Source organism: Cheilinus undulatus, linkage group 8 (assembly GCF_018320785.1).
Source record: "Cheilinus undulatus linkage group 8, ASM1832078v1, whole genome shotgun sequence".
Lineage (NCBI taxonomy): Eukaryota > Metazoa > Chordata > Actinopteri > Labriformes > Labridae > Cheilinus > Cheilinus undulatus.
In genome coordinates, this window is record NC_054872.1 from 16378016 (window position 1) to 16404327 (window position 26312).

The following is a 26312-nucleotide window of genomic DNA, read 5'->3' on the forward strand; positions in this document are numbered from 1 at the left end:
AGCCTCGATACGAATGAGAAAGATCTTTAAAAGTACCGCTCAACTTTAAGAAGTGTTTCAAGCTTATTTGAAAACACAGTAAACGTTCTTGTAGAGGAATAAAAGAAAGAAAGGAAAAAAAGATGTTTGGTAGATTTCCTTAAACAGTCCTGTATGTGCTTAAAAGTTCGCAGAGTCTTTGAATGCATCACACATCTGATGAGTCTTCAGGTTGGAGAAATGTTAAAATCACTGAAAGAACTGTGAAGCAGTTTGTCCGTGTGGTTAGTGTCCTCGTTAACTTCTGATGGCTGTCTTCCTGTCTCTGTCTTTATTCTGCAAAAGAGAAAGAAAATATCCCACATTACTGAGGATTCAGAACTGAAATCCAGGACACAGCTTCACTTTAAAGTGTAGTCAAATATTTCTCCAGTACCAGTGGCATTTTCTTAGTTTCACATTAATCAAAGCACTCGAATATGCGGTTTTGATTTGTCATTTTAGCATTTTTAGTACTTTTTTATTAGACCAGAAAGTTGAAGTTTCACAATGAATATGCTCAGTCAAGAATTCACGAGTCAAACTTCTAATAACTTAAATGATCTTTATTTAAAAACATCAGTCATATATGGTCATAGGTAAGGCTGTCAAATAGCGGTGTGACAAAACTCTTAGCTCACAAGACGAGATGTAAAATGCATTGTTTTATTGAGATTAAATTATTAAGACAAGTAAATAATATCATGTCACCTGTTACATTTTAAAGAGAGGCTTTAAGTATGTCAGATACACGTTTATTTGGTCAAAGAAAAGAACAGTTTAATGTTGCTAAAGTTCAATTATTCATGTTACAGTTTACATCTTCAGTTTTAAACTATTAAATTCAAAATACACAGTAAATGCTCAATTTTAACTCTTTGACAAATGGTGTTAAATTTCTGTATCTAAAACAGAACTGATACTGAAGGATTCCCAGCTATGACATTTTTAACACAGCCTATGTAAATTTTTAATTGAGTAAAGTAAAACTCCATCCGGGTTTGTTATCAGATCAATGTTCACACTGAATAGACAGTGATTTCCTCAGCTTAAGCTTCACAGACTCTCTAACCCTTTTTTCTGAACCCTCTTTCTGTAATAGTTCGCATTCATTCAGATTCAAAGATCCTGCACGATCACAAGAGTACGACTGAAGAACCAACACACTTTTAAAATAGAAAGGAAAACCAGTGAATCAACTCAAAGATGCAGTGTGTCGTGGGAGTCATAATTCCAAAATATCAAACATGTCAGAAATCTTTTGATCAGGTGAAGCAGCTAGTCGGGTCGTGGCATGACAAACGAGGCACAACCCAACTTAAAGCCTGTTTCAGACTGGGAGCGTGACACACACGTCTCGACTGCAACATGCCTGGATTTTCAGTTTGATTGCATGTTAACAAGTCAGGGCTTTCAGACTGCCTGCATGTGCGCTGCATCTCGCACACCTGATACGCGGGGCTCAGGCTTGCAGAATTTAGAGGTTCAAAGTCTCGCCTATTTTTTCTGCACATTAGACAGGAAAATGATAAATGGAGAGCCATGTTTACATCGTTGTAGCAAATATGCACATCGAATATGTTTACAATGTGTTTCCTGATAAACCTGAGGAAGGCCACAAATGTAAATGCACCTGTTTGATAAAGTTGTTCTCCAAAGATCTACTATTAGTGAACTTTCTGTCTCCACACTGGTAGAATATGTCACAGGGAAGTTAAACCCAGTAAGTGCTTTTCTGGATTGTGCTTTTCAAATTAAAAGCCCGGTATAGCATTTCTGTAGAGAAACTCTTTTCACTTGTACAGAATGCTTTTGTTTTGAATAAATCCCGACATACTTCCTCTATACACTGAATCAAGTAGTTTGTATTTAGGTTTATTCAGGTAAAACTTGTGAAGAAGTTTAGGGCTTTGAGAGCAGGGAGATGCAGCTGACACGCAGCAAACTCGCACCCTGGGTGAAAGTCATACCGGCAGGAGCTGGAGCAGACGCGTGGCACACGCAAGCAGCAAACCACACTCTCAGTCTGAAACGGGCTGAAGGTTGGCACAACTTCCAAGTGAATAAGACTTGAAATTCGTGGCTGAATCAGATGGAATTCACAACGGTGTACAGCTGGCTTTAGTGGGTGAAGTCTGGAGGTAAGAGGGGAGGGGGTGCTAAGGGATGAAGAAAGCATTTTTAACTAGAGCATGTATTTTGATCTGAAAATCTGCCCTGAAAGTCATGCAGTCTGAATCAAACTTTCTGAACCAGGGTTGAAACTTCATCATTTTTAGTGTAGACTCACACAAACATACTCTTTACAGTAGCATGCATTCTTAGCAGTAAGTAGGACAGTGGTAGCTAATTGTAAAATACATAAAGAACTGAAATATGGCCTACGGGGTAACATCATGATCTGCATGATGAAATGCTTCTCATTTATCTGTGGTATATCAGGACACAGAGGCCTTGATTTCCTGGCTGCTGGGGAGACTTTCTCTATCTGGCCAGGAAAATAACATCACTTTTTCCCTCCACACTTAACCTCTGCTCCGCTCAAGTCTCAGGCTGTCCACTCCTAACTTTCCAGCCCACAGCCTCAGGGATTCATCAAAAAACACCACTGAGTGATATGCAACACAAGCTGCCTTCATCTTTCTCATTAGTTTTCACAGTTAATGTTTAATTAACTTACGGATGATCTTAAGCTATCATAACTTTAACTGTGGTCAGCAAAGATGGTGAAAAACTGGCTCTCTGGTTTCATTCAGAAGTGATGACGGGAAATTTAATTTGTAGTCAAAGTACACAAAGGTGCCGGATGAAAAACTCTCACAAGTGATCAACTTCTGTGCACCTCCTCTCCCTCTCGTATCGTCTCGTCCAACCCTCACCTCCCCCCCCTCGCCTTCCTCTCATCAGCCCAGCACCTGTTCCACATTTCCTCTCAGACGGAGAAAAAGGTGTAGGTGTTTGGAAAAATCCGTCTGACTGACATCAACAAAGGTGGGTAGGTGTTTGGAAGCATATCAGGCAGTAATGAGAGGGTGAGATCATCGGAGCTGGACAGAAATCAGTCCTCCTACTGACGGAGGTTTATGTGAGGCACATAAACAAATAGTTCAATACTTCCTCCAGCTGGAGCGGGAGAAGGCAATATTATTATATTACCATTACTTAGAACTGAATCAGGACCATATTTCTTCTTGGCAGCATGTGCAACATCATTTTGATTTTCTTTTAAATTTTTTAGGAGTATTTACAGTGACATTTTATGAACATTCTGTTGTTTTCAGTGTATGCAAACAGTATGACCATGGTGACATATGCCTGGTGGAATTAAAGAAACAGAGATTTCTATGAAACAGCAGAACTGCCATAGAAACACTGTTATTGGAGAGCTATTTGAAACCTGTTACACTAAAAGTAATAAAGAATTAAAAGCAAGAAATCCACCTCAGTAAACACGACCAGTTTTATTGCAGCCACAACACTTGAGTCTAGTTATACTGATCTAAAAGCCAAAATTTCTTGGACAAGTTTTGAGTCATTTTTTGATTTTGTAAATATAGTGTCAACTTGAGATCAGAATTTATGCATGTTTTCAGGGTGCTATGTTGATATAACATTAGTATAAATGTGTTCTTAAATATTTTAAGCCTTTTTTATCATAAGGGTGCTTGTTTATTGCCAGTAGATAATCGTTTCTATTTTTAAGTAACCTCTAGGGTCTCTCATGAGGGGTAAATCACATAAAAATACTGAAGTACTCAGGCTACTTTTATTGTGATACAACACCTGTTAAATACTCTAGCTCTTTATCTTTCTCAGTATGCAACTCTGAAACATAACAAGCAGTATTTGGTTTGTTTGCTTCCTCAAGTCAAAGCATTTTGTCAACCCATCTTTTTAAAGGTGCTATATAAATAAAGTTATAATCATTATGGTAACTGTTAAAAGTAAATCTAACCAACACTGCTCATGACATGATAAAAGCAGGAGATTATCTGGTGGTCCAGATAAAAGTCCAAAAGACCCTCACAAACTGCAGGCAGAGTTTTTTACAAGAAAATTACAAAAATAAAAAAAAAATTAAAAAAAATAAAAACCTCTGTAATGTCAAGGTGAAAACAGATTTCTTAAAAGAAATAAACAAAAATACATAATGTAAAATAAGAGACTACATAAATATTCACCCCCTTTAAAGTGACTGACCTAATTCAACTGAGGTCCACAAAGTAGGTGCTAGTAGTCTCACAATTAATGAAATGGGGATCACCTGAGTGCAGTGAATGTGTCTCAAGTGATTTTAGTATAAAGCCAACTGTGTCTGGAAGCTCCAGTCACTGGTTGATCCATATTCCTGGCTACCATTACACCATGAAGATAAAAGAACACACCAAGTAACACAGAGAAAATGTTATTGTACAAGTACAAAAGTACAAGTCAGTGAATGTTACAAAAAAACTTCAATTAACCAAACATCCCTGGCACTTAAATCCATCATCAAGAAATGGAAGGAATACTGTGCATGTGTAAATCTGCCTAGATCAGGTCATCCTCACAAAACTGAGTGACTGTGCAAGAAGGAGACTAGTGAGAGAGACCACCACCTATAACTACTCTTAAGTAGTTACAAGCTTCAGCATCTGAGATGCTGAGAGACTCTCCCTCGTCAAAGCTTTATGGAAGAGTGGCAAAGAGAAAGCCACTGTTGACTGAAGTTCACCAAATGCTGTGTGGGAGACTCCATAGTCAAGTGGAAGAAAGTTCTTTGGTCTGATAAGACCAAAATGGTGCTTTTTGGCCATCAGACAAGATGCAATTTTTGGCAAACACCAAACATTTCACATCACCACAAACACACCATTACCAATGTACTGGTACCGTGGTGGCAGCATCATGCTGTGGGGATGCTACTCAGCAGTTGGCCCCAGAAGGCTTGTAAAGGCAGGGGGTAAAACAAATTTGGCAAAACATAGGAAAATCCTGGAGGTGAATGTTCTGGAGTGGCTGAGTCAAAGCCAAGACCTCAATCCAGTAGAGAATTTGTGGCTGGACTTGAAAAGGGCTGTTCACACCTGATCCCTGTGCAACCTGACAGAGCTTAAGCAGTTTTGCAAAGAAGAATGGAGTAAAATTACAGTGTCCAGATGTACACGCCTGATTGAGACCTACTCACACAGACCCAGTGCTGTGATTAAAGCCAACAGCATCTACTAAATACTATCCTGAAGGGGGTAAACTTGGCCTAACTTCTGTGTTGGTGTGATTTTCTGTCTAACTCAAACTTTTTAAAGCACCAGGTGGATAAAACAAGTGCTGTTGTGATGTTTGTTGGCAAGTTTGTTCAGAAAACTGTTGGTATTTATCAGTGAAATTTAAAAAAGGATGCAAGTTAGAGAATAATAATAGGAACAAAGAAAAGTGTGCATGGAGCTATTTACAAATTGACATAAATGAGAGTGAAAGCAGAGTGAGCGCTGAGCGCCAGTGTTGAAGGCACAGCTGTAGCTGGTTCAGTCAAAACAGGCGGCGGGGGCTTTAAGGGCCGCCTGGTAGTCAAAACAATCTGCTGAAGACTAATCGGATATGCTCAGATGACTTCTCTGCTTTCTTTTTCTCCAAACACCCACACAGACACACAGAAACCAGCACAGACATACCACACAGATCCCTGGGGGGTGATTTGTCCAATACTAATCTGATTACCTGATGCTGTTTACTCTAGATACGATTTAAAGATATAACCCCATGGAACAGTATTGTTTGATCATAGTTTACTATAATTATCATAAACACTCTTAACGGCATCTTCATCATCTTAAACCTTTAGGATGTTTTTCTGATTCTCAACCCGCTCTGCTCCTTTACCTATAAAAGATGATTTTCCACACACACACTCTCCCTCTTTTCCTGCGTTAAGCCATTCTGTCAAATATAAACATCTAATTTAGTTTTTGGCTGAGTGAGGAGAGGAACGACCGGTTGGAAAAAATAATTCCACTCGGGTACTGGCCTGACATTCGTAAAGGAAGATTGGTATTCAAGCGTGAAATGAAAACTGGTAATATCCCTTTAGTTTATTGAGTGAAAATATGTGAATATGAGTCGCTGCTCTCTGGTGTGTCTTAGACGCTGAAATTACCCTCATAAATGATCATCGATTAGAGGAGTATAGTCGGACGTAAAAGGGAGAGCAATGAAAAACACATCAGAGTTTTGAAATGATGCTAATGAACAAACCAAAGAAGCCACAACCATTTATGTGGTTTGGACGTCACATATGTACTTCAAGTTCACTGTGGTTTGTTCATAAACATCCTGATGTATATCTCAGATTGACTAATCACATCAGCTGTCCTTGAAGGTATTTCAATATTAAACTCAGCACAAGCCTGACTTCATTTACACCAGTCTAGGGTTTTCATGGTACTATATGACACTAACAGCTGCTTAACACCATAGGATTAAAAGTCTTACACAACCAATATAAAGTACTTTATACTTTTAATACCAAAAATAGCAGGATCATATCTTCACACTGTCTGAACTACACATTTGTTTTAGTGCTAAAATATATTTGTGTGATTCAGCCCAGTGATTCTCAACTTCACACACATCAAACTTTTATTTTACACTTTTTCCCATTATGATAAAAGGTACATTTGGATAGTTTTCTAAAGATCTCAACTTATTTATCTAATCTTTGGAAGCCCCAGGCAAAGATCAGTACGAGGCCCCTCCCCATTGAGCAAAAACAGCGAGATTCTAATAAAAATGTAATCAGAACAACACCTGATTCATATGACAACATAAATACAAGTCTTAGAGAGAATATTTTGCAAGGCTTTGTTTATCCACCTTATTCCTGGGGCTGCTACAGTAAATCTGAATATGGGCGAAACTGAAGTACATAAATACATGTGTTCTAATACAGCAGCTAACGAGAGAAGCTAACAGAATGACAGTTGTTTCGATAGGAATTCACCTTGAATTTGTGAATATTGATATATTTTTGTAATCACACATTCACATTGTTTGTATTGTAAGCTGTAAGTAAGTAAGTAAATAAGGTGGAGACCACATTATTGGTGGTCTACAGTAGCTATGAATGTGGGTGGAACTTCCCGTACAGTAACAATAATAACAAAACGCGATTCTTCCAAGGGCTTACTAAAGTGATTTAGTGTCAACAGTGGTTGTTCTGAAATAAATAAATATTTGCAGCAATAAATACTGCTTCATTTTTGTTAAATCAATATGAGCTAAAAGTTTTAAATCATATTTTCTGTAATGCTCAGTGCCTGTTGCTTTGTTCTTGGTACTTACATTGTGACAAAGTTAAATTTGTCTCTCACAACAGAGTTTTAAACATGCTGTTCACTGTCTAAGAGCATCTGGGATGTGATTCTTTCAATATTAATTTATCATTAATTCTTAATACTAAACTTGACTTTCACCAAACTGAAGAGCTGGATAGTTTTATCAATATAATTCCCACATTTTAAGAGGGATTAGTTTGTGAAATAAAACTTTCAGCATCCCCACAAACTAGAAATTTATCTGAAGATCGTCTCTTTCTATACTGACATGGAACTAATAAAGTTAGCTAAATATGTTTGTCTCGGTTATCTGAGGTAATGTCGTTACATTGTACTCTCAAGTAGAGAGTGGAGAAATGATAACGTTATCCTGATTGAGGTGGAGCAGTCGAAGTTTACATATTTTGATATCCAAATTGCTCTAATAATCACTTCCAGCGTCTCATTTGTATTCAAAGTCCCATTTAGATAGAATGGAGTGAAAGTTGTGCCCATATTTCATGCAAAGAATCATGGGGCATAGGAATAGGGTGGATAGTCTTAAAATATGCAGTAAAACTTCTACAAAGTCTAAATTGTCCAAAAACATTGTAAATATTTCTATATCTTAAGATTGTAAAAAATTTCCCATATGTTTCAAATAGCCAAAATCTCGCCTAATTTATTAATTTATTAAAAATCCTCATGATCTTAAGTCATGGATTTATCCAAGCAAGACAGACCACTGTCCAAATTGCAGAAATAACATGGTAAAATCTGGAAAAAAAAAAACAGGTGGAACTTGCAAGGAATGAGGCAAATATGTTGGCAGCAATTGGAAAATTGGGTGGATGTGGCTGGGAGCAAGGGCTTCCAAATGTTAGCTGTTGAATGTCCCATTATTTTATAACTTGCACCCTTTTTTACTTGTGCGGTTTAGACAGTGTTCAGGAGTTTACCTGCAATTTCTGGCATTCAAAAACAAAGAACTGTCCATTATCTAGTTGAAAAGATATACTTTTTAACCCCTACCTATGAGGACTGTATCTATTGTATCTATCCCCAGGTAACTGCCTTCCTTTGCCTAATGGTAAAACCACCTATGCCCATTAATGTGTTAATTTCTAGAGATCCCTAGAAAACAAACACATTTACATGTGATCATTGGAAACTGAATCAAATGTGGGCATGTTATGTCCTCCAAGGGCGTCTGTGATAATGCACATTTCATAAATATGTATGTTTTTTTTTCCTGTTTCTTTGTTCAGTCATATGTTTTGCTCCATCTAAGGTCCAAACTGCAGCATTTTTAATACTTTTAATACATTTGAGTGGTTGGAAGTTTTTGGAAATTTGGGTCACAATTTCTCTAAAGGAAATGAGGTGGCTAGACCATTTAAGAATCTCTGGTGAATGACAAGAGAATTATGTTTAATGTTTTTAAAACTTTGGCAGTTTTAACACTGTCAGTCATTTAAATTACATTGAATTATAATCAGCTATACATTGATTTAAAACCAGGGCTGTCAAAGTATAAAAAAAAATTTGTAACAGACAATATCAGAATTTCTGTGCAGCTCACACATTTTGAAATTTCACCATCTGCATTTTTAACAGCATTTTCTTTTTGGATTTTGCTACTGTCTTAACCCTTAGAGTAATCGACTTCCTGTTTGGATACATACCTGATTTTATTTTGAAAGAAAAGGAATTTTGGGTAAATCAAAGATGATGACATGAACTTAACCATGGGAAAGGACTTTGTTATGGATTCTAAAGGAAACAGGAAAACAGTAAAAGGGTAAATGTTTGATATCAATAGCTGCAGATGACTTTTGATGTGTCCGTTGAGCTGGATGAGTTGTTGAACAGAAATGAGTCATTGAGGAGCAATGGTCGACTCATTTTACATCACTAGATGACACTGCAGTGGCTTAACCAAAATGTGCTGGAACAGACAATAAAATATGGTATTAATGCTATTAAAATGATAATGCACTAATAATGAAACTTGATTAATCATGACTAATGAAATAACATTGACAGTTGTATTTAAAACATATGGTAATATAAAGTACCAAAGAATTTAAAATTGGGGCATAATGGAAGGACGAACAGAAGTCCTAGGTGTTCAATGTTGAGTAATTTCTCGATTGACACCCCATAAAATTATGCTGGCAAACCTCTGCACAGTCTACATCACATGTTTGTTTGTAATATTTAAGGACAAAAAAATGTGTGTCATATACAGTTGTGCATACGTTTAAGACACGTAGGGCACTATGGATTCATCACATGTCACAACCTGAGGCTGAGGGTTCAACACACGTGTGAAGCTCGGCAACCAAGGTCAAGCTTGATGGCATCTCTTTTGTCCAGGCCTTTTCACCCTTGGTTATACAGCCAGAAACTGCCTGCGGTTTTAAGGCCCTTGGGTCATCCACAGCATGACCAAGGCTTCTAATCCTACCAACCCCCTGAATGAATGGTACCCTTGGCCTTACTCCACCCCAAAGTTGTGGACATTGCTATATTTTCAACATGTTATTTCCCCATGCTCCTGGTCATATGCAAAGACATCAAGAGCACAACTTGGGTTGTGCCAATCTTCCTTACTGAAACCTCAACTTTTGTCCCAAACATGCCTAAAACTTATACACATGTGCAAATCTATGTTTTCTTTCTTCCTTTCATGGCTGCTTTTGGTGAAAAGCAATATGGGTCATTTTTTACTTAGACTCAAGAAGAAAACCACTAAATCGACTCTGAGGTGCATATCAACACTTGGAGTTTATCACAGAATCTTTTTTAAATGTGTATCAGCTATTGTCTGCTAACACAGTAATTCTTAAATGGTTAGTCGGGGCCTAACAATGGGACAAAGACTCCTACATGACCCTGTACCTGGAACTAAAACGCACCAAAACCCCTTTAAGCCATGCTTGTTTTGTCCTGTCTCTTATATTTTTTACATGCTTTGTCCTGTCTGAAGTCCTAACTATACTTTCTTTCATTAAATAAATCTGATTGGTCCAAAGACAGCATTTATTTTGTCAGAAAATGTGCTCTGAAAGTCACATTGTAATCCTTTAAGGCTTTTGTACTTTTTGACACTTTCAATCATTAAAACTGTGGCTGTATCAAAAAATGCATAGCATCACAGTTTCTACGACTGACAACCTTACTCAAGCCACAGATGCCTCCACTGTGCTGCATTAAACACAAGAAATCCCTTCATCATCAGAGCTAAGATTAGCACCCTGTGACAGCCAATATGTCATTAGCCTTAGTAGATATTTATAAAAGAAACTGCTTAATTTAAACATCCAATTTCTGCTTTTCTCTGTGTTTGAGTTTGTTCTTCTCCTGGCTCGACTTTCTGTGTTTTTGTTTGAATTCGCTCTGCGAGCGGCCCTCTCCCTAAAGACCAAATGACAACAGAATGATAGTTTTGCTAATAGATTTTGTTAGTTATCTGAGCCGACTTCTTGTGTTGGTGTTAAATTAGAGTTTAACTGCTTCCATCTGTGCTGAAAATATACAGACAGGTTCATGCATGAAGCCTCACGTCATACACAGAGCCGGGTCCAGACACAGGCACACAGAACGTGGGTAAGAATATCTTTGAAAATCTGCAGCTGTACATAAAGCTGCCTTCGATGCACCTCATTAGCATAGCTTGAATGAGAAGCAAACAGGCTGTGCATACAGCATTACCTCTCGGCAGCGGTGTGCAGCATTTTATCAGTAAATGAGGGTCATTTTAGTTTTCATCTCTGACTTTATATATTTTATGCACACAAGTGACGTAAGGCTTTTTTTTTTCCATTTAAAACTCACTAATAACCAAATGTCTGTGAAAACCGCAGCCATTAGTTTACTCCTGCATCAGTCTTATCCGTGCATTAAGACTCTCGTATGGTGCACGCTCCACTTCATCTCTATAAAGAAGCAAAGTGTAGCCTAAAAACCAACTGTCCAAACCGGAGGATAAATAGCTGAAGTTGATTATCCCGCTGAGTCGTTGGATATTTCTCTGCCTCTCTTTAGCTCCTTCTCCATCTCTGTTTCCACAACTTCCTGCACACCATTAGTTCAGAAAGTGTTGAAAGCTCCGTAGTGATCCAAGGCTGCTTAAATGACTAATCATATATGAGGCTTTTTTTTGGGGTGTCTAAAGGCACGATGAAGTGCCGTCTAGCTGAGAGGAAAAAATAGCAGAAGTGGAGAGACTTTGATAAAGCCTCTCTGAGTGTGGTGGTGCTCTGTATTTCTCCGAGTGAGCGGCGAGGGCGTTTCACAGAGTGGTTTTCTTTAACATCGCCATCAAAGCCTGTCGTCAATGTGTTTCTAATAGCAGCAGCCGAATTAAACACTGGCTGAACAGGCCTCAGCAGAGGATAAATCATTTACAGAACAATTAGCTCATTTGTTGCTCTGCTCTGCACCGCCAATGACTTCCAGACACAGGGAGCCCGCCAGTGTGTGAGCGTACTGTACGTATAAAAGCTGTAAAAGTGTCACTCTGTGTCAGTCACATCCATCTTAAATTAACAAACACACACAGATCAAATACCCACAGTGTTCCTCTCTCAAAAAGCACATTTTACTTTGCACATGCACAACAAGACTCACAGATAACTCAGTTTCCAAATGCACAGCACAGTTTTAGTGCCACTGTCTTTCCACACGCCCTGCTTTCCAGCCACACGCCAAAATCCTCACGTGTAAAAGTTTTACTGCAGCCTGGGATGAAAATAAAAGCTCTTCATGATATTGGGAGCTGTCACTTGTGCTCTCTGTTTGGCTAAATTTACACGTTTCTTTTTAATTTCTCTAAATTCCAAATAAATAACATTCCTCAAAGCCTCAACTCGTGGCTTTAAATGCTTGTAAACTCAATTCAATATAACCATCTCAAAAGGGCAATGCTTTTTTAAGCTACCACACTGTAAGTATTAATTTTTATTTCGTTTCCAAATGTGTAAATACTCCTTTAATTTGTAAAATGAGCTTCTGTAATAAAATGTTTTGGAGTTGAGAGTGGAAAAACAGCAGATTGATTGCTGTTACTGGCAAGTCTCTGTTTGCGTTCGTCACTGAATTGAACTGACCCTCTCACTGTGTCAGGCCAAGAGAAACAAGACAGCAGCACAGGAAGATGTAAAAATGTTTCAGAGGTTGTTGACTAAGGACAACAAAGTAGTAGAAAAGCTAACTGAAACCATCTTTTTTTGATGAAAGATTTTATTTAGAGACATTTTATTTAAAGAAATTTGTAAAGTAGCATTAAAGAGATTCTCAAAGGAGTTTTTAAAGCTACTGTGAGGAAATGTCTGTCTGCTTTTATTTTGGTGACACTCATAGACAAAGCCATATTTTTATAGCTTTGTCCTGTACATAAATGAAGGTCATTCCTGACAAAGGTTTACACAGTAATCTTATTAATCAGATTTTGCTTTCTGTCATCCAATTTTTGTATATTTAGTTTTTTCAAAGGCTAACTAAATTGTTTTCTAGACTTAGAATTACAGTTTATTATAGGACCTTATCTGTCTTTTTCTCATTCATTAACTCTTAATTATGGAGACCTTATAATAATATCAGAATGGGCAATTTACAACACAGAAGACTCATACCTCTGAGCCCTGTGCTATTTTGTATCCATTTTGTCTTGCCTGGTCTTTTTGTCTTTAAAAAGTTTGTAAAACATCAACCCTCTGGTTCACAGTCAAGCTCTAAACATCCTCTTTACATAACAACCTGGGCTTTAAGATAATAAAAATTAAAACTTAAAGATTGATTTGTATTACACACAGCCAAGAATAACAAAGGCATAAAATAGTTGTCCCATCTCCAGGGGACGAAAAAGTAAAAAATAAACATTCTGTGTCAAAAAAGTCAAAAAATCTCAAAATATGCACATATTTACTAAAAAGTGCTTTTCGAATTTGCTTCTTCTTTTGAGTGCCATTAGTTTGCCCATCACAATACATTGTGGGAAACATTATGGTGACCAACGCAAAAGCTGGTGACAGGAACAATCAAAAATAGATTGAAAAACTGATAAAAAAAAAATAGACTCAATCTCAGAGTTACTGGTGTGGATTAAATCTTTAAATGTCCCAGAAAGTCACCCAAGTTCCAGGCTTGCTAGATAAGTTTCAATAAGAGCTACGAAGGCATGGACAGCATCATTAGAACAGCAAAATGAAGGGTTTCCAGAGGTAGAAGTATGTGAATACGATTCATGGTTCAAAAGATAATTAACTTTGAGTAGGCTTTCTCTCTGTGTCGGTCTCAGATGGTTAACCTCTTGGTTCCCAACCCAGGACACCCCTAGGGGCAAGACAGTCTGGCTGTAGACCGTGGATTTCTAATGACCCTTCTAAAAGACCGACACTTTGAGACGTCTCTGTCAGAACGGAAATGCCACAAGTTGCTGGTATTTCCAGTTTTAGATGTTAAAAAAAGTAAAATAAATAATCGTCTTTTAAGTCTGGCAGTTACATTTATGAAATAACCACATCACAAACATTATTTACCAAGCAACATTTCTTACATAAAACAGAAAAAGGTCAGAGGTTGGATTATGTATAGATCTGTTTTGGAGGTAGACACACAAACGGTGGCTAGCTTAAGCTTTGTGAGCTTGTAAGCTTTAGGTAAAGCCAACATAGCTATGCTGGCTATGTAATTATCATTACTAAGTAAGGCATTGTATCTTAGCTAGCTTTAGCAAACATAGCTAACGTAGCAGCTTACGTAGTTAGCGTTAGCTTCATAAGTATAGATATCCATGAACTTTGTGTACTTTAGCTATGTTGGCTACATTAGCTGTGTAGCCTAGTTATCTACACAGCCAACAGAGCTATGTAAGCTACATTTGCTGTGTTACAATGTTTTCATGGAGGACAAGCTTTCAGTGAGCAGACTGTTTTTCTCTGCTTTAATAAACATTTTGTAATCAGGTTTTTGACTTTTAGCTTTTGGTATCCTAACCTTACCTAACCTAAACCTAAACCTAAGATTAAGCATGTATTTCCACTCAGACCGAGATGTCTCACAGTAACTGCAAGAGGCAGCATCTGAGAACTACAGTCTCTGCAGACCCCTCTCCAAGGGGGGACGCCAAAGATTTTAGAGGGTACAAGGCTTTCTTTGCTCTGTGGTTGCCACAGTTAGAGTTGACTATCATTAGTTTACACAAAGGTCCTTCATTAAGAAAAGCATGCATAGTGTTTTTTTTTTTTTTTTTTTTTTTAGAGTTTAATCAATGAAACCGTTGAAATCAGAGTTGATTTTTGACGGCAATGTGTCATGCTTTCTTTTTGTAAGAGTCTTGGTGGGGGGGTTTAGCTTGTCTTAGGTATATGTAGGGGGTGTCCAAAGAAAAATGGTTGGTAAACACTACTATAAACTACCTTGCAATTGTAAATGTCAAGTCATCTTACTTGTTGTCGATAGGGACGGCAAAGACTGTTGACATAGTGTGCTTTGTACTTTTAGGGGGGCATCTTAAACTTCAAAATGCTCCCACACTTTAGAAGTGGTGAAAGCTGCCCGGTATTACCTTGGCAAAGCAGATGGACTGGCCCATTTCCGTGTTTCTCACTTGCACAGTTTGGGCCCGGTTAGAAATGACAGGACCAATCAGCGTCAAGGGGCGGTGCTTTCGGATAAGACATGCAATAATGTGGCAGATTTACACAAAGGTAGATAAAGTAGTTTACATTTTTCAAGCTACCGTGTACAGGGATTTTAGGACTAGAATTACCTTTGGACCTCTGATAATTCACAAATGACTCCCTGACCATGTTTGGTGTGGTGCATTTGCACGAGATTAGTGAAGTCTGTAAATGTACTCAAATTTACAGACGTTTCTGAAGGTAAACATGAGGGTGCTGCAATGACATCAGTGACTTTTTATTTCTTAAGTTTATACATAAAAAATGCACATGCCATGTGAATCACGTTCTGCAGGTGACGTTTCCTTCATCCTATGCACACTGTTCACAGTTTCTAAGAGAAAACATGCGCTCAAGCATTTTTCCCCTTTCTCTCTCTGTGTATATGAACATCTTGTCCATGACTAATAAATTACTGAAACATTTCCTCCAACTCTCCCGTTATACATGGAGGCCATGTAAGCACCTGTGTGTATCTGAAGCTGGTCAGACAGAGGAAGAAAGAGAAAGTTGAGCATCTCTCCCAGTAAGGTATGAAAACGAGAGAGTTCTGTTAAATATAAACCTCTTCTGTTACTTTTTACAGTTTTTATGCAGTTCATGCTGATAATATCATCCTACACTCTATAAATTTGGGATTTTTACACATCCACCACAGCCTACAACTGCAGATAAGCTGTTGCAGCCTAACCAATGAAGGTTGAGGGACACATTTCAAATAGTAAATTGTGTTATGAATGAAATTCACAACTAAATAATACCAATATAAGATCAGGCACTTGCAAAGAGAAACTGTGGGAAACAGAGCAGAAGCGTGCATATTTAGAGAGCAGCGGTGCACCCATGCACCTTTAGACACTAGAATTTAAATGAATAAGTAAAATAAAGCCATTCTTACACATAAACTGACATTAACTGAAAGAGAAGCACTTTTAACATGTGTCAAAACTTTGTTAACAATCTCCTACGCAGCCTCTTATCTTATTTCAATCAGAAAAATTTGCAAGAAAAAGCGGCATGGACTGTAGAAAAAAAAAAAACCTAAATTACAAAGATGCTGATTCATACGTGATTAGTATTACGGGTGGACCAGTGTGCATGCTGAAATATGGTAGGTGATTTGCCCTTGAATTTTTACCCTGCAGATTACAGCTATGATTGATTTGCAAAGGATTAAAAACACAGACGTCCTGCACAATTATAACAAATTACAAGAGATCCCTGGGTAATACTAATCCCTTGCCATTAAAATTAGACATTAAGTGCCCATGTATAGCTGAAATAATCCTTGTTTGATAAGTATGGAATATTTGGGGTCACTGCTAATGTAAACTTTTCTAACTCCTCTTAAACAAAAGTATATCCTCCTGCTCTAACTGGAATAAAACAGATTAAATAACTATGGATGTCTCTTTATGACCTATAAAAGCAAACTAGGCCTTCAAAGACTAGACTGAATATTTCTATGTGGAAATTTTAACAGTCTGAAGCTGCAGCATGGTGAAGATGTTAATTATCGCCAACAGCCTTATTTGGTACATGTTCCACCACAAATATTCTGGATGATGGATGTATTTGTCAGACAAAAGACAGCAGAATGAGACATGCATGAGCAGGAAAAAAATCAGCAGAAAGAAGAGGTACTGCTTTGTCCCAAAGATGAGAGTAATGTGTGCTCCTAAATCAGCTAAAAGGCGATGGAGATCATAGAGATTGTGTAGTTTTAGTTACAGTATTGTCTGTATATGTTAATCTGAGGTAGGTGTAAGACAAATAGCAAAACAACCTTGTTTAACTCAAACATTCACAGTTAGTGATATGTTGGATGTCCACAGGGTGCTGAAAACAGCAGAAGCTTAAACGTTCTCACTGGAGCTCTAAGTGCCAAATAAATATGTATTTACTGCGCTAACTGGACTGACACATTTCAAGGTGGTTTGAGAAGAGATGTGCTGGAGATAACGCAGCCGCCATGATTAAAAAAGCAGGAAAGATACAGGTTAAAGGTAAGTCCAGTCCACCTGACAGCAGCCGCAGAGGCCTGCACAGGATATCTGCATCAATCAAGCCGACAGCGCAGGGATTTGAGCAGCCCCCTGCTCACCTTAATCCTCCATCCTCAGCCCTGAACATCTCATTTACAGATGGATCCATCAGGAGCGTTCTTTTTTTACTGCAAGTATCACAAGCACAGGTTAGACTTTCCCTGCCAGACGGCTGCTGCTCCACCCTACAAATGCTTTTTGAACACTTGTCAGGATATATGTGGACCAAGAGGAAGGACTTGGCCTCCGATCAAAAGATACTGAGAAGAAATGTCCCACAGTGCGCAGACAGAGGGCTGAAACTAAAGAGGATAAAAGAATATCTCGTGGCGGTGCGGTTTAATAGATTTACAGAACAACCGCCCCACTGAAGCTGCGCAACAAAAAAATGGCAACACCAGACAAGAAAAACAAGGATTTCTTGTTCTCCAGGCGCACAATGAGGAGATTTTCATTGATCTTCAGAGCTTTAAATATGTTCACTTTGACAAGAACAGCCCAAAGAGGACAATTTATCTCAAAATGGGTTCATATTTTTTAAATCCTGTGCATAAAGTCCCACATAATGAAATCCCATCAGTATAGCAATGAATATGTAATTCTCCCTCTCAGTGCAGTAGTCATTACTAACACACTGTTTGTTTTGAAACTGTTATACTGTATGGACACATAATAAGAGGAAATGAGCGTATACTTTTCTCACTTTCACCCTCTCCAGCTCTGGAAATAAGCATAATTGTAGCGGTGGGTCTAAGCAGAGCTGACAGCTGTGATGAACCTCAATGAGCACAAAAACATACAAAGAGAGCACAAAGTCTCGTTTTACCTCCACAATCGTTTCCTCTCTGTAATCACAGCTCTGACTCTGCCCTTTAGCCCACTTAAACCTTCTGAATGGCCACTTTTCCAGGGAAAATTAAATCCTCTCAGGTGCTGCCAATCAACGGTTAACCTTTGAGATGCCAGGTCTGCGTCCAAACCCAGAAATCACTCTGATGAAATCCTCTAGTTTCTCATAGCCAACAACTCCATTGCAATAACAATTGTTTACAAATACTAACTACTAATATGAGTAAATGTCTTTTAATCAGCTTAAGAAATTTAATAATTTATCATATTCCATTTTTATTCTTAATAATATAACATACACTATATTCTTTTCAATCAATCTGCCTCCAAAATAGTCCCAAGTATTAAACTTTTACGACTGATATGCAACTTTTGCTCAGTGAATGAGTACACCAGCTTATGAGGGTATTTACTGGAAAAAAAAGACTGTTTAATAATTGTTATAGTGAGCTAGCTTAGTGGTTATGTCTGCAAACAAAAAGGGATTTTATCACTAGGCAAAGGTAGGTAATCGTCTGGGGCATAGAGAAATCTCACTTCACCCTGGGGGGCAAACAGGAATATTTATCAGGAGCAGTTTCTGAGCAGTACTGCAAAGTTTCTTTCAAATGTACTGTTTAGCCAAAAAATACATATACAGAGAAAAAAACTGTCTTTTAAATCAGTGGTTCCCAAAGTGGGAGTCAGGACCGCTGGGGGGGGGGGGGGGGTGTCCACAAGATTTTTTTCCAAAATAACAAAGAGAAGTGTGATATCATGTTAAAATGGTAAATTTGATCAATTATTGTAGAAATATTGTTAAATGAGTTCCGGTTTAAAATGTAGATCTGGACACAATGCTTTGTGCAACATCATAGGGAAGGTGGGGTCTCTGATGCTGTTAGTCTGGGAACTCCTGTCTTAAACCATACTGAACTAGAAAAACAGACCTCCGCCATTAGCCCTATCTCCCAATAGTACAGAATCCTTTAAAAAATTCCTGGATCCAGATGGGGATCCGGATCACTCCCAAAATCTAATCAGTTCTTCCTTATGCCATTTCTGACATTTCCTGAAAATTTCATCAAAATCCATCCATAACTTTTTGAGTTATGTTGATAACAAACTAACAAACCCACCCGATAACATAACCTCCTTGGCTGAGGTAATAAAGGTAAATTACTTAACCAGCATATTAAAAGTTACAGTCCATACTAAAAATCCCATAAATACTTGAACTCGAATGGAAGTCCCTTGTACTTCCTTATTTGTTTATCTAAATCAGGGAAGACTAGAGAAAAACATTCATCAGACCTGCCTGAGGCTCTATGAGGCTGTTTAACTGTCCCTGCCTCTGCTCAGCTTTCCTCTCTCTTGTTGTCTTTGCCTGTTGACATTATAAAACACTTTTATATGAGCTTCATTCATGTCTTTTGAAGGTTTCATACTATTGTCCCTATTATTGCTGGTTTCTCTGCTTACTTGGCAGGGCACTGAAAATGATTAGATGTGTAGTCCTCCTTTCCTGGTCATTTTTACTGACCTGTCTGACAAACAAACACAAACATGCATGGAGTATTCAGGTTATTTACACAAAAGAAGCAATGCTGACTAACTGAAGTAATACTAAAATATGTCTGATATGTTTCTTTCTGTAACTGTAATGTTTTGCTGTGTGAAAATCCAGAACTCAATAAAAACTGCAGTTTTCCTTTGTTTTTGAACATTTATGCCACTAGTGAGTCACTTTAGTTGGAAGGTGTGGACTGAACCAGGAAATCCTCGTCCATCATGTTCAGTATACCATCCATTTTGTATTGTGGTTGGATCTTCTCTGAGTAAGTAACTTCACTCATGGTGCAAAGCTGTCTACTGCCAGAAGTAATTCTGGGAAAATGCTGCACATATTGGGGGATGTTTGTCAAATAATTTGAGTACAATCACAAAAGTGTGATTTGTAAGTTGACAAAACTTGGTCCTCAAACTCAAACTTAGTCCCTGCACGTGGGTCTCACTGAGTCAGTAACTTCACAAAAGTTACAAAAGTATATAGTGCCCAAAAGCATACTGGGAAACCTTGCAGATTGAACAAAAATCTAGGCAACCCTGGTACACTTCACCTGAGCTCATAGCTCTACGTTAAAGGAACAATTCGCAGTTTTAAGTTGAAATAGCCTACAAAAATACACTACTGCCACTGAATCACAAATCTGGATTAGATTCATGCATAATATTACATTACTTCAGCGAACACTTAAATACACTTTTTAGAGTTCGCTGTTTGTCTACCCTGTCCATAAATCAGTAATGGGGTTGGTGTTTTTATTGATTTTTTGATCTAAGTAAAGCCCTTTTACTATTTTTACAAAAAAGTCTGCTTATTAAACTGATTGATAAAGTCAGGGAAATCTGAGATTTCTTTAGGTTTCACCTGACATATCACATGAAAAAGGAGTGTTTTCTCCGTAACAGTGAACACCATTGACTGTTGTTGTGCTAATAGAAAACAGCTCCATGTGAATGGCGTCCAGTTAGAGTCAAAGCGTCTACAAGTGAAGGTTTTGACATGAGAACGTTTCAGACTAGTTTTCTACCCAGCATGCATTTACAGGTCAGTGGTGTGTCTGCAGCAGAGAGCTGACAGCAGCAGATAATATTACAGCGCTCCTACTGACAGCTCTGACCTCCACCCGGCTGATCGATACGCAGGGAGAGGAGGGAGAGGAGGGGGGGACGAGAGACAGAATAAGAGACTAAGAAAGGATAGGAGAGAGGAAAGGAGACGGTAAGGGTGCGAGATCAGGGTGTCTGGGTTTCTGCGGACGTCTAGGCTTTCACTCACAGAGGTTCAGAGGGGAGGCAGCAGGGAGGAGGGGGAATCACACTGCTGAGACTCAGGTTATCCCCCTGCTAGAGGGTCTCTGGGTTTCGACACTGAGGAGGGTATTAGCTTTCACACACTGCTGGGGTAACGGGGGGAGTCTGCCAGATGTCAGCTCCTCACCCATAAATCCTGCTAAATGGGCAGCGGCTGGGTTTGAGGAGGGGGCCGTTTAGAGGACGTCACCTCTCTATCATCGACTGAACAGGCCGCTGCTGTTTGTTGAAATCAAACTGGAGAGTTAAAAGTTTAATTTTAGTCAGCTGATAAATGTAAGGAACTCATCTTTGCTGCTTTTTTTTTCATCAGAGGGACGAGTTTCTCCTGCAGGGAGTGTTTCTGATTATGTTGATTTCCTGTGTGGAATCAATCAAACTGGAGGAAGCTTTACCATATTTCTATTAAGATTTAGACTTTTAGATGGTTCAGACATGGGAAGGTTTCAGACTGAAAACAACTAAACTTTTGACTGATTTGTTTGATTTGTATAGAATCCTTAAGGAAAAATTCATTTGTGTATATATCATATGTTTTTATATGTTTCATTTAACTCCATTCTCTGTCAAATAGTTGTACTTTAATGAAGTTAAAAGAAAAAACACTTGGGACATCTTTGAGTTTGAAAATACTCTACATTCTGAGTTTTTAAGATGCCTTTTATTGTCTTTTTTAAGATTACTTTTTGGATATATTTTTTCCTTTATTTTGACAGAGCAGCTAGAGACAGGAAATGTGAGTGGGGTAAGACATGCACCAAAAAGCACTGGGATAGGAATCAATCCTGCAACTAGTGCAAAAAGGACTGAAGCCTCTACATGTGGGCACCTGCTCCAGCAACTCACCCTTACCTAGTCTTAATATTCTGTATACACCCCTGTCTTAAAGATCTAAAATGAACCCTCTTACCTACACTCAAAAAATAAAACAATTATATCTTAAACCTTTTTCTTTTTACCATAAAGACAAAAATCCCAGAGGATCTGGCTGCAGACCTCTATGGTGGGGCATTTTGGGCTCATATGTCACAGACCTCTACAATGAGACAACCTAAATTGTGGGGTGGGAAGAGACGTGCATTACAAAAACCAGAACCAGAATGACGCACTGATTGATGTGGCTATTTTTCACAACACTTATTCTGTTCTGGGTCGGGGAGGGGGGCTGGAGTCTATCCCAGCTGTCATTGAGCAAGAGGCAGGGTACACCCTGGACTAGTCGCCAGTCAATTGATATAGAGACAGAGACAGACAACCAGGTATGCTCACATTCACACCTATGGCCAATTTAGAGTCACAATGGACAAGGACAAGGCCCTGACTGGGAAGCGAACCAGCAACCTTCTTGCTGTGAGGCAACAGCACTAACCACTGCGCCGTTGTGCCGCCCCCAACAGAAGCATTTTATAAATGAAAATCAAGATTTACTGAGGGGTATACATTCTAATCGAACCCACCACAAACTAAGAAAAACCCAAAGAGGGTTAGGGTTAGGCACCTGAACCCTAAAGGTTAGGGTTAGGGTAAAGAGGAGGGGGCAAAGATTAAAATTAACACACTTCAAACTAAGGAAAACCCCAAATAGGGTTAGTACAGCACTTTCCGTCCCACGGTTGAGTTTGTAGAGGTCCGCAGCCAGATGCCCCACGAAAAACTTGCCGTTCATCACAAACTTGGCCAATACTTGAATTTTCCCTCTTCACTCTGCAGTAAGACTGTGTTTAATCATCAGACACTGCTTATTTATTTATTTTAACTTGCCTATCATAAGTGATTTCTTTGCTTTATCAGAGGATTATTATAACTGTCATGATTGCTAAATTTACTGCATTGTTTTAGTTATGATTTATTGCAGGACATGTGATATAGTTTGTTTATAATGTACTGAACCACGATGAATTGAATTTCAACCAGTTATCATTTCCCATTTCTAACTATCCCTCCCCCTCACTATGTGTAAAAATAATATAGGTTAAGAGTTAGCAAGATTAAAAACATCAAGAACATTAAGGGCAGTTAATTTTGACCCTAAGACAAAATAAACAAGAATCTGTGAGGAACTTTTAGAGCAGTGATCATCAAATGGTGGCCCAGGGGCCACATCAGGCCTCCGACATCTTTCCATCTAGCCCCCAGAATGGTATTAAAAGAAACGGTATTCAGAAAATGTGTGTCTTTTTTCATAAACTCTGTACAGCTTTTAAAACAACTCCAAAAACATTTGAGGTTTAAACAGTTTTATCAGGAATGACTTAATTTTTCATCCATTTTACAAAATCAGTAAAAAGAAGTAATAAAACAGTACTTATAGAGACTTATTGAAAACATTTTGTTCATATTTTTGGTGCACTCAGCTTGTATCATATTATAATCCAATAATTGAGGTATGAACCACACTGTTTACTGCCACTGTTTAGGAAACTCTTTCATCTGAATCTGACCCCTCTGTGTTTTGACAGGCATTATAATAAATGTTAATCTTGTGGTCAGTGGTCTCTAAAGCATTTGTAGCTTATAAAGAAGAATCAAATATTAATCATTGTCTGTTTTATAACCAGTTAAAGACTCCTAACTGTATGTTTAAGCTAAAAAAAAGAGCATGCGACTCTTTGTTTTCTACTGATTTTCAGTTTCAGCGTCGACCACTGATGTTTGTTCTTCAGCAGTCGTGATTAAAACCTCTCATATTCAGACTGACGTCAAAACATTCTTAAAATAATACACATGGTTTTGGAAGGACTTCATGGTCGCCTTGCCATAAATCTAACTGACTGTGTAAATACCCTTGTAAACTTTAGATATTTTTTTTTAAAAAAGAGAAGAAATACAAAAACAGAACAGATTGGTCAGGATGTTTTTAAAACATCTTGTCCGTGTTAAGGTTAAAAATGAGTCCCACTCCTGCTTACCCTCTCTTGGCTTCACAAAAATCCTTTCTGCTTGAGAGTTTCAGAAAGTGCCTTCCACCTTTAAGCCACCTGCTTGTGTAAAAGGAACCCCCAACAGAACAATAACACAAAGTCCTTCACCCCCAGAAGAGGACTTTAAAGAGGTTCTGCTTTTTACTGTCCCTCAGGGCCAATCAGGTTTATGGGCACGCTCACTGATCTCAGGTCAGCTTTAAACACCACATTGACCTCAAAGCTCAGCACACTTTCCAAACAGAGGCTCCAACCCAGAGTCTCAACATCTTTTCTGACCCAAATCTGGCTTTTTTATTCTTAATTCAGGTTGTTTAAAATGGTTATAGTATTTTTCTCTTGATTGTGTCACACCGTGAAATCTAGAGGGTGGAAATAATTCATAAATGAAGCTTTTAAAACTCTCACTAAATGCAGCACTTCTGTTTTTACCATTTTTAGCCTGTTTTTGTTAATGCGATGTGTTTGCGTCTGCTCACCATTTTCCTCTGGTTGCTGAGGCAGAAAGTACAGATGTGCTTTGGCTGAGCTGATTGGTCGGATCCCCGGCTGGGGGAGGTGTTGACGTGGAAGAACGGTGGTGAGGGAGCGTGGCACGGCTGTCCGTCGTGGAGACCCTCGCCCAGGAGCAGCACGTTCCCCAGATGGCTGATGTAGCTGCTGGCCAAACGCAGCGTCTCGATCTTTGACAGCTTCCTGCTCAACATAAAAGAGGAAATTTACAGTATTCATGTGAACACTTCTCACTCAGAAACACCTGTATTGGTGGCAATCATCTGAGAAGCACAATAGTGCAGAATTGATGTAACTTCTACACGCTATTTCAAAATACGGTGCAAAATCAACAGAACTTTAAATCTGGAAACTTAACCCTGGTGAGCATCTATTATAAGAAATATGGTAATCTCTCAAGATTTAAGGTAAAGGTGTCACAGATCAATTAGAGGCCTGTTCTTGAAATATTGTGAGTGTAATTACGAAGCTTTAGTCCAGATCTACATCAGGATCAGATGATTAATATAAACATATTTCAGGTTTGTATTTTTGCAGAAGACTGTCCCGTGTCCCTCGTGATTCTGCGTACCTGTCTGCAGGCTCAGTGGGGATGAGCGTCCTCAGCGCTGTGAACGCAGTATTCACAGAATTGGTCCGATCTCTCTCCCGAGCGTTGGCTGCAGTCCTCTGGCGACCCTCGCCGATGGGAGAAGACCCCGGGGGGCCCAGCCTCCCCATCATGGCCCCCATGTCTACTCCTCCTCCTCCTCCTCCTCCCCCACACAGCTTCCTCTTCCTGTTCACCTTGATGTGAAAGGCAGATGGCGACGAGGACAGGCGGTAGGCGGCAGAGTTGGAATTGTTGGAGCGCTCTTCAGAGCCCGAACCTTCGCTGCCGTTCTCATCGTCGTCTTCGGAGAGGAGGGCGATGTCGCCATACAAGAAGCGGCCTGCAGGAGGCGCTGTGCGTAGCATCGCGAATGTCATCTTTATCAAAAGATGCTCTTATTGGTCGATCTTTGAGTTTCTTCTGTCAGGCTCCTGAACTCTGTTTTCAGAAGTTTTTTTGCGTATTTTTCTGTGCTACTTTCAAATGTTTCCAACGATGAAATTATCACTCCAGCTGCAACTTCTCTTCTCTCCAACACTTGATGAAGCCAAGTGAGTGTGATGTAGCCCCTAAGATGCTGAGTCAGGTTTAATTTAACGGATCAAATCTTGATCCTTAGTCATCGGTCATGAGTCTCAGGTGGCTGCAGGTTCCAGGTCAGTCTTGTTTTTTTTCTCCTTGTTTGTCAAAAATCCCAAGTCCTAGCTCTTCTTTTTGTTAATCCTTTAAAGAAAGTCAAATTAGAGTGGCATTTTTCAGCCTAATGCCTCTCAATCAGTCCTCTTTCTCTTCTCAAAGCTTCTCTCTCAGTCCTTTGGCTCTTAACTTCTCTGTTTCAGTCCCAAACGGCTCCCAGTCTGCTGCAGAAGTTTGTCTCTCCTTTAGTCGCCTCCAGCTTCTCTTTACGTCCTCACTCTCCCTCTCTTTCTGCGTCTTTGCTCCACGTGTGCCTGCTGTCTGAGTGTTTCCGTCTGCCTCAGGTCTTATAGCCGGTGGGAGGGCCTGGAGGACTCGTCCACTCCTCCCTCTGGGTGCCGAGGGTCCCTCGGCTGCTGTCGAGAAGCAGGCCAGAGAGACCGGAGGCAAGAGGCGAACCCTCAGCAGCAGTTTGTTTTGGCTGCACGCTGATGTGTTTAAAGGCAAAGTCAACCTAAAACAGAACCAGAGTCGTCCTCAGTCGGCAGGATGGTTTGGTGGTCTTAGGGACCACAGAGGCTCTGGACCAACATTCTTCATCTGAACACTGTAAACACGTCTGATTTGTTGGATACAACAAAATAAATGTATCATCTGATGCAGTGAGTATTACATGCCTGAGACTGAAGTCATCAAATGTCTGTTTAAGTTTGTTTTGAACTGTTTCTACGAAGACAGTAAAACTTAAAAAATGTTTCTTTTCTGCCCTTTTCTACCACAACAGCTGACATGATCTGTGGTTTCTTGTACCCCTAATCTTGTGGAGAAAAAGAGCATATTTATTTTTTCTTCTTCTGGCTGGCTTATCAGACAAAATATGGAAAATACTGATTTAAAGACTTACA

At 39.1% G+C, this 26312-nt stretch overlaps 1 protein-coding gene across 1 annotated transcript; it reads right to left on the reverse strand.

Annotated features, from left to right (window-relative positions):
• LOC121514076 (basic helix-loop-helix transcription factor scleraxis-like) lies at window positions 1-25695 on the reverse strand. Its single transcript, XM_041794153.1, has 3 exons — window positions 24751-25695; window positions 24146-24362; window positions 1-315 (listed from the first exon to the last, which is right to left on the reverse strand). The coding sequence occupies exons 1-3, from the start codon at window positions 25146-25148 to the stop codon at window positions 277-279; spliced, it is 654 nt and encodes a 217-aa protein (XP_041650087.1). The 5' UTR covers window positions 25149-25695; the 3' UTR covers window positions 1-276.
• Between the last annotated feature and the right edge of the window lie 617 nt (window positions 25696-26312).

Bases quoted from the DNA above. Each gene is read 5' to 3' on its own strand.
- LOC121514076 (XM_041794153.1), bottom strand. From the start codon at position 25,148: ATGACATTCGCGATGCTACGCACAGCGCCTCCTGCAGGCCGCTTCTTG. The intron at 24,363-24,750 runs GTACGCAGAATC...TATGTTGAGCAG, and splicing joins CCCACTGAGCCTGCAGACAG to GAAGCTGTCAAAGATCGAGA. The intron at 316-24,145 runs GTGAGCAGACGC...TCTCTTTTGCAG, and splicing joins TCAGCAACCAGAGGAAAATG to AATAAAGACAGAGACAGGAA.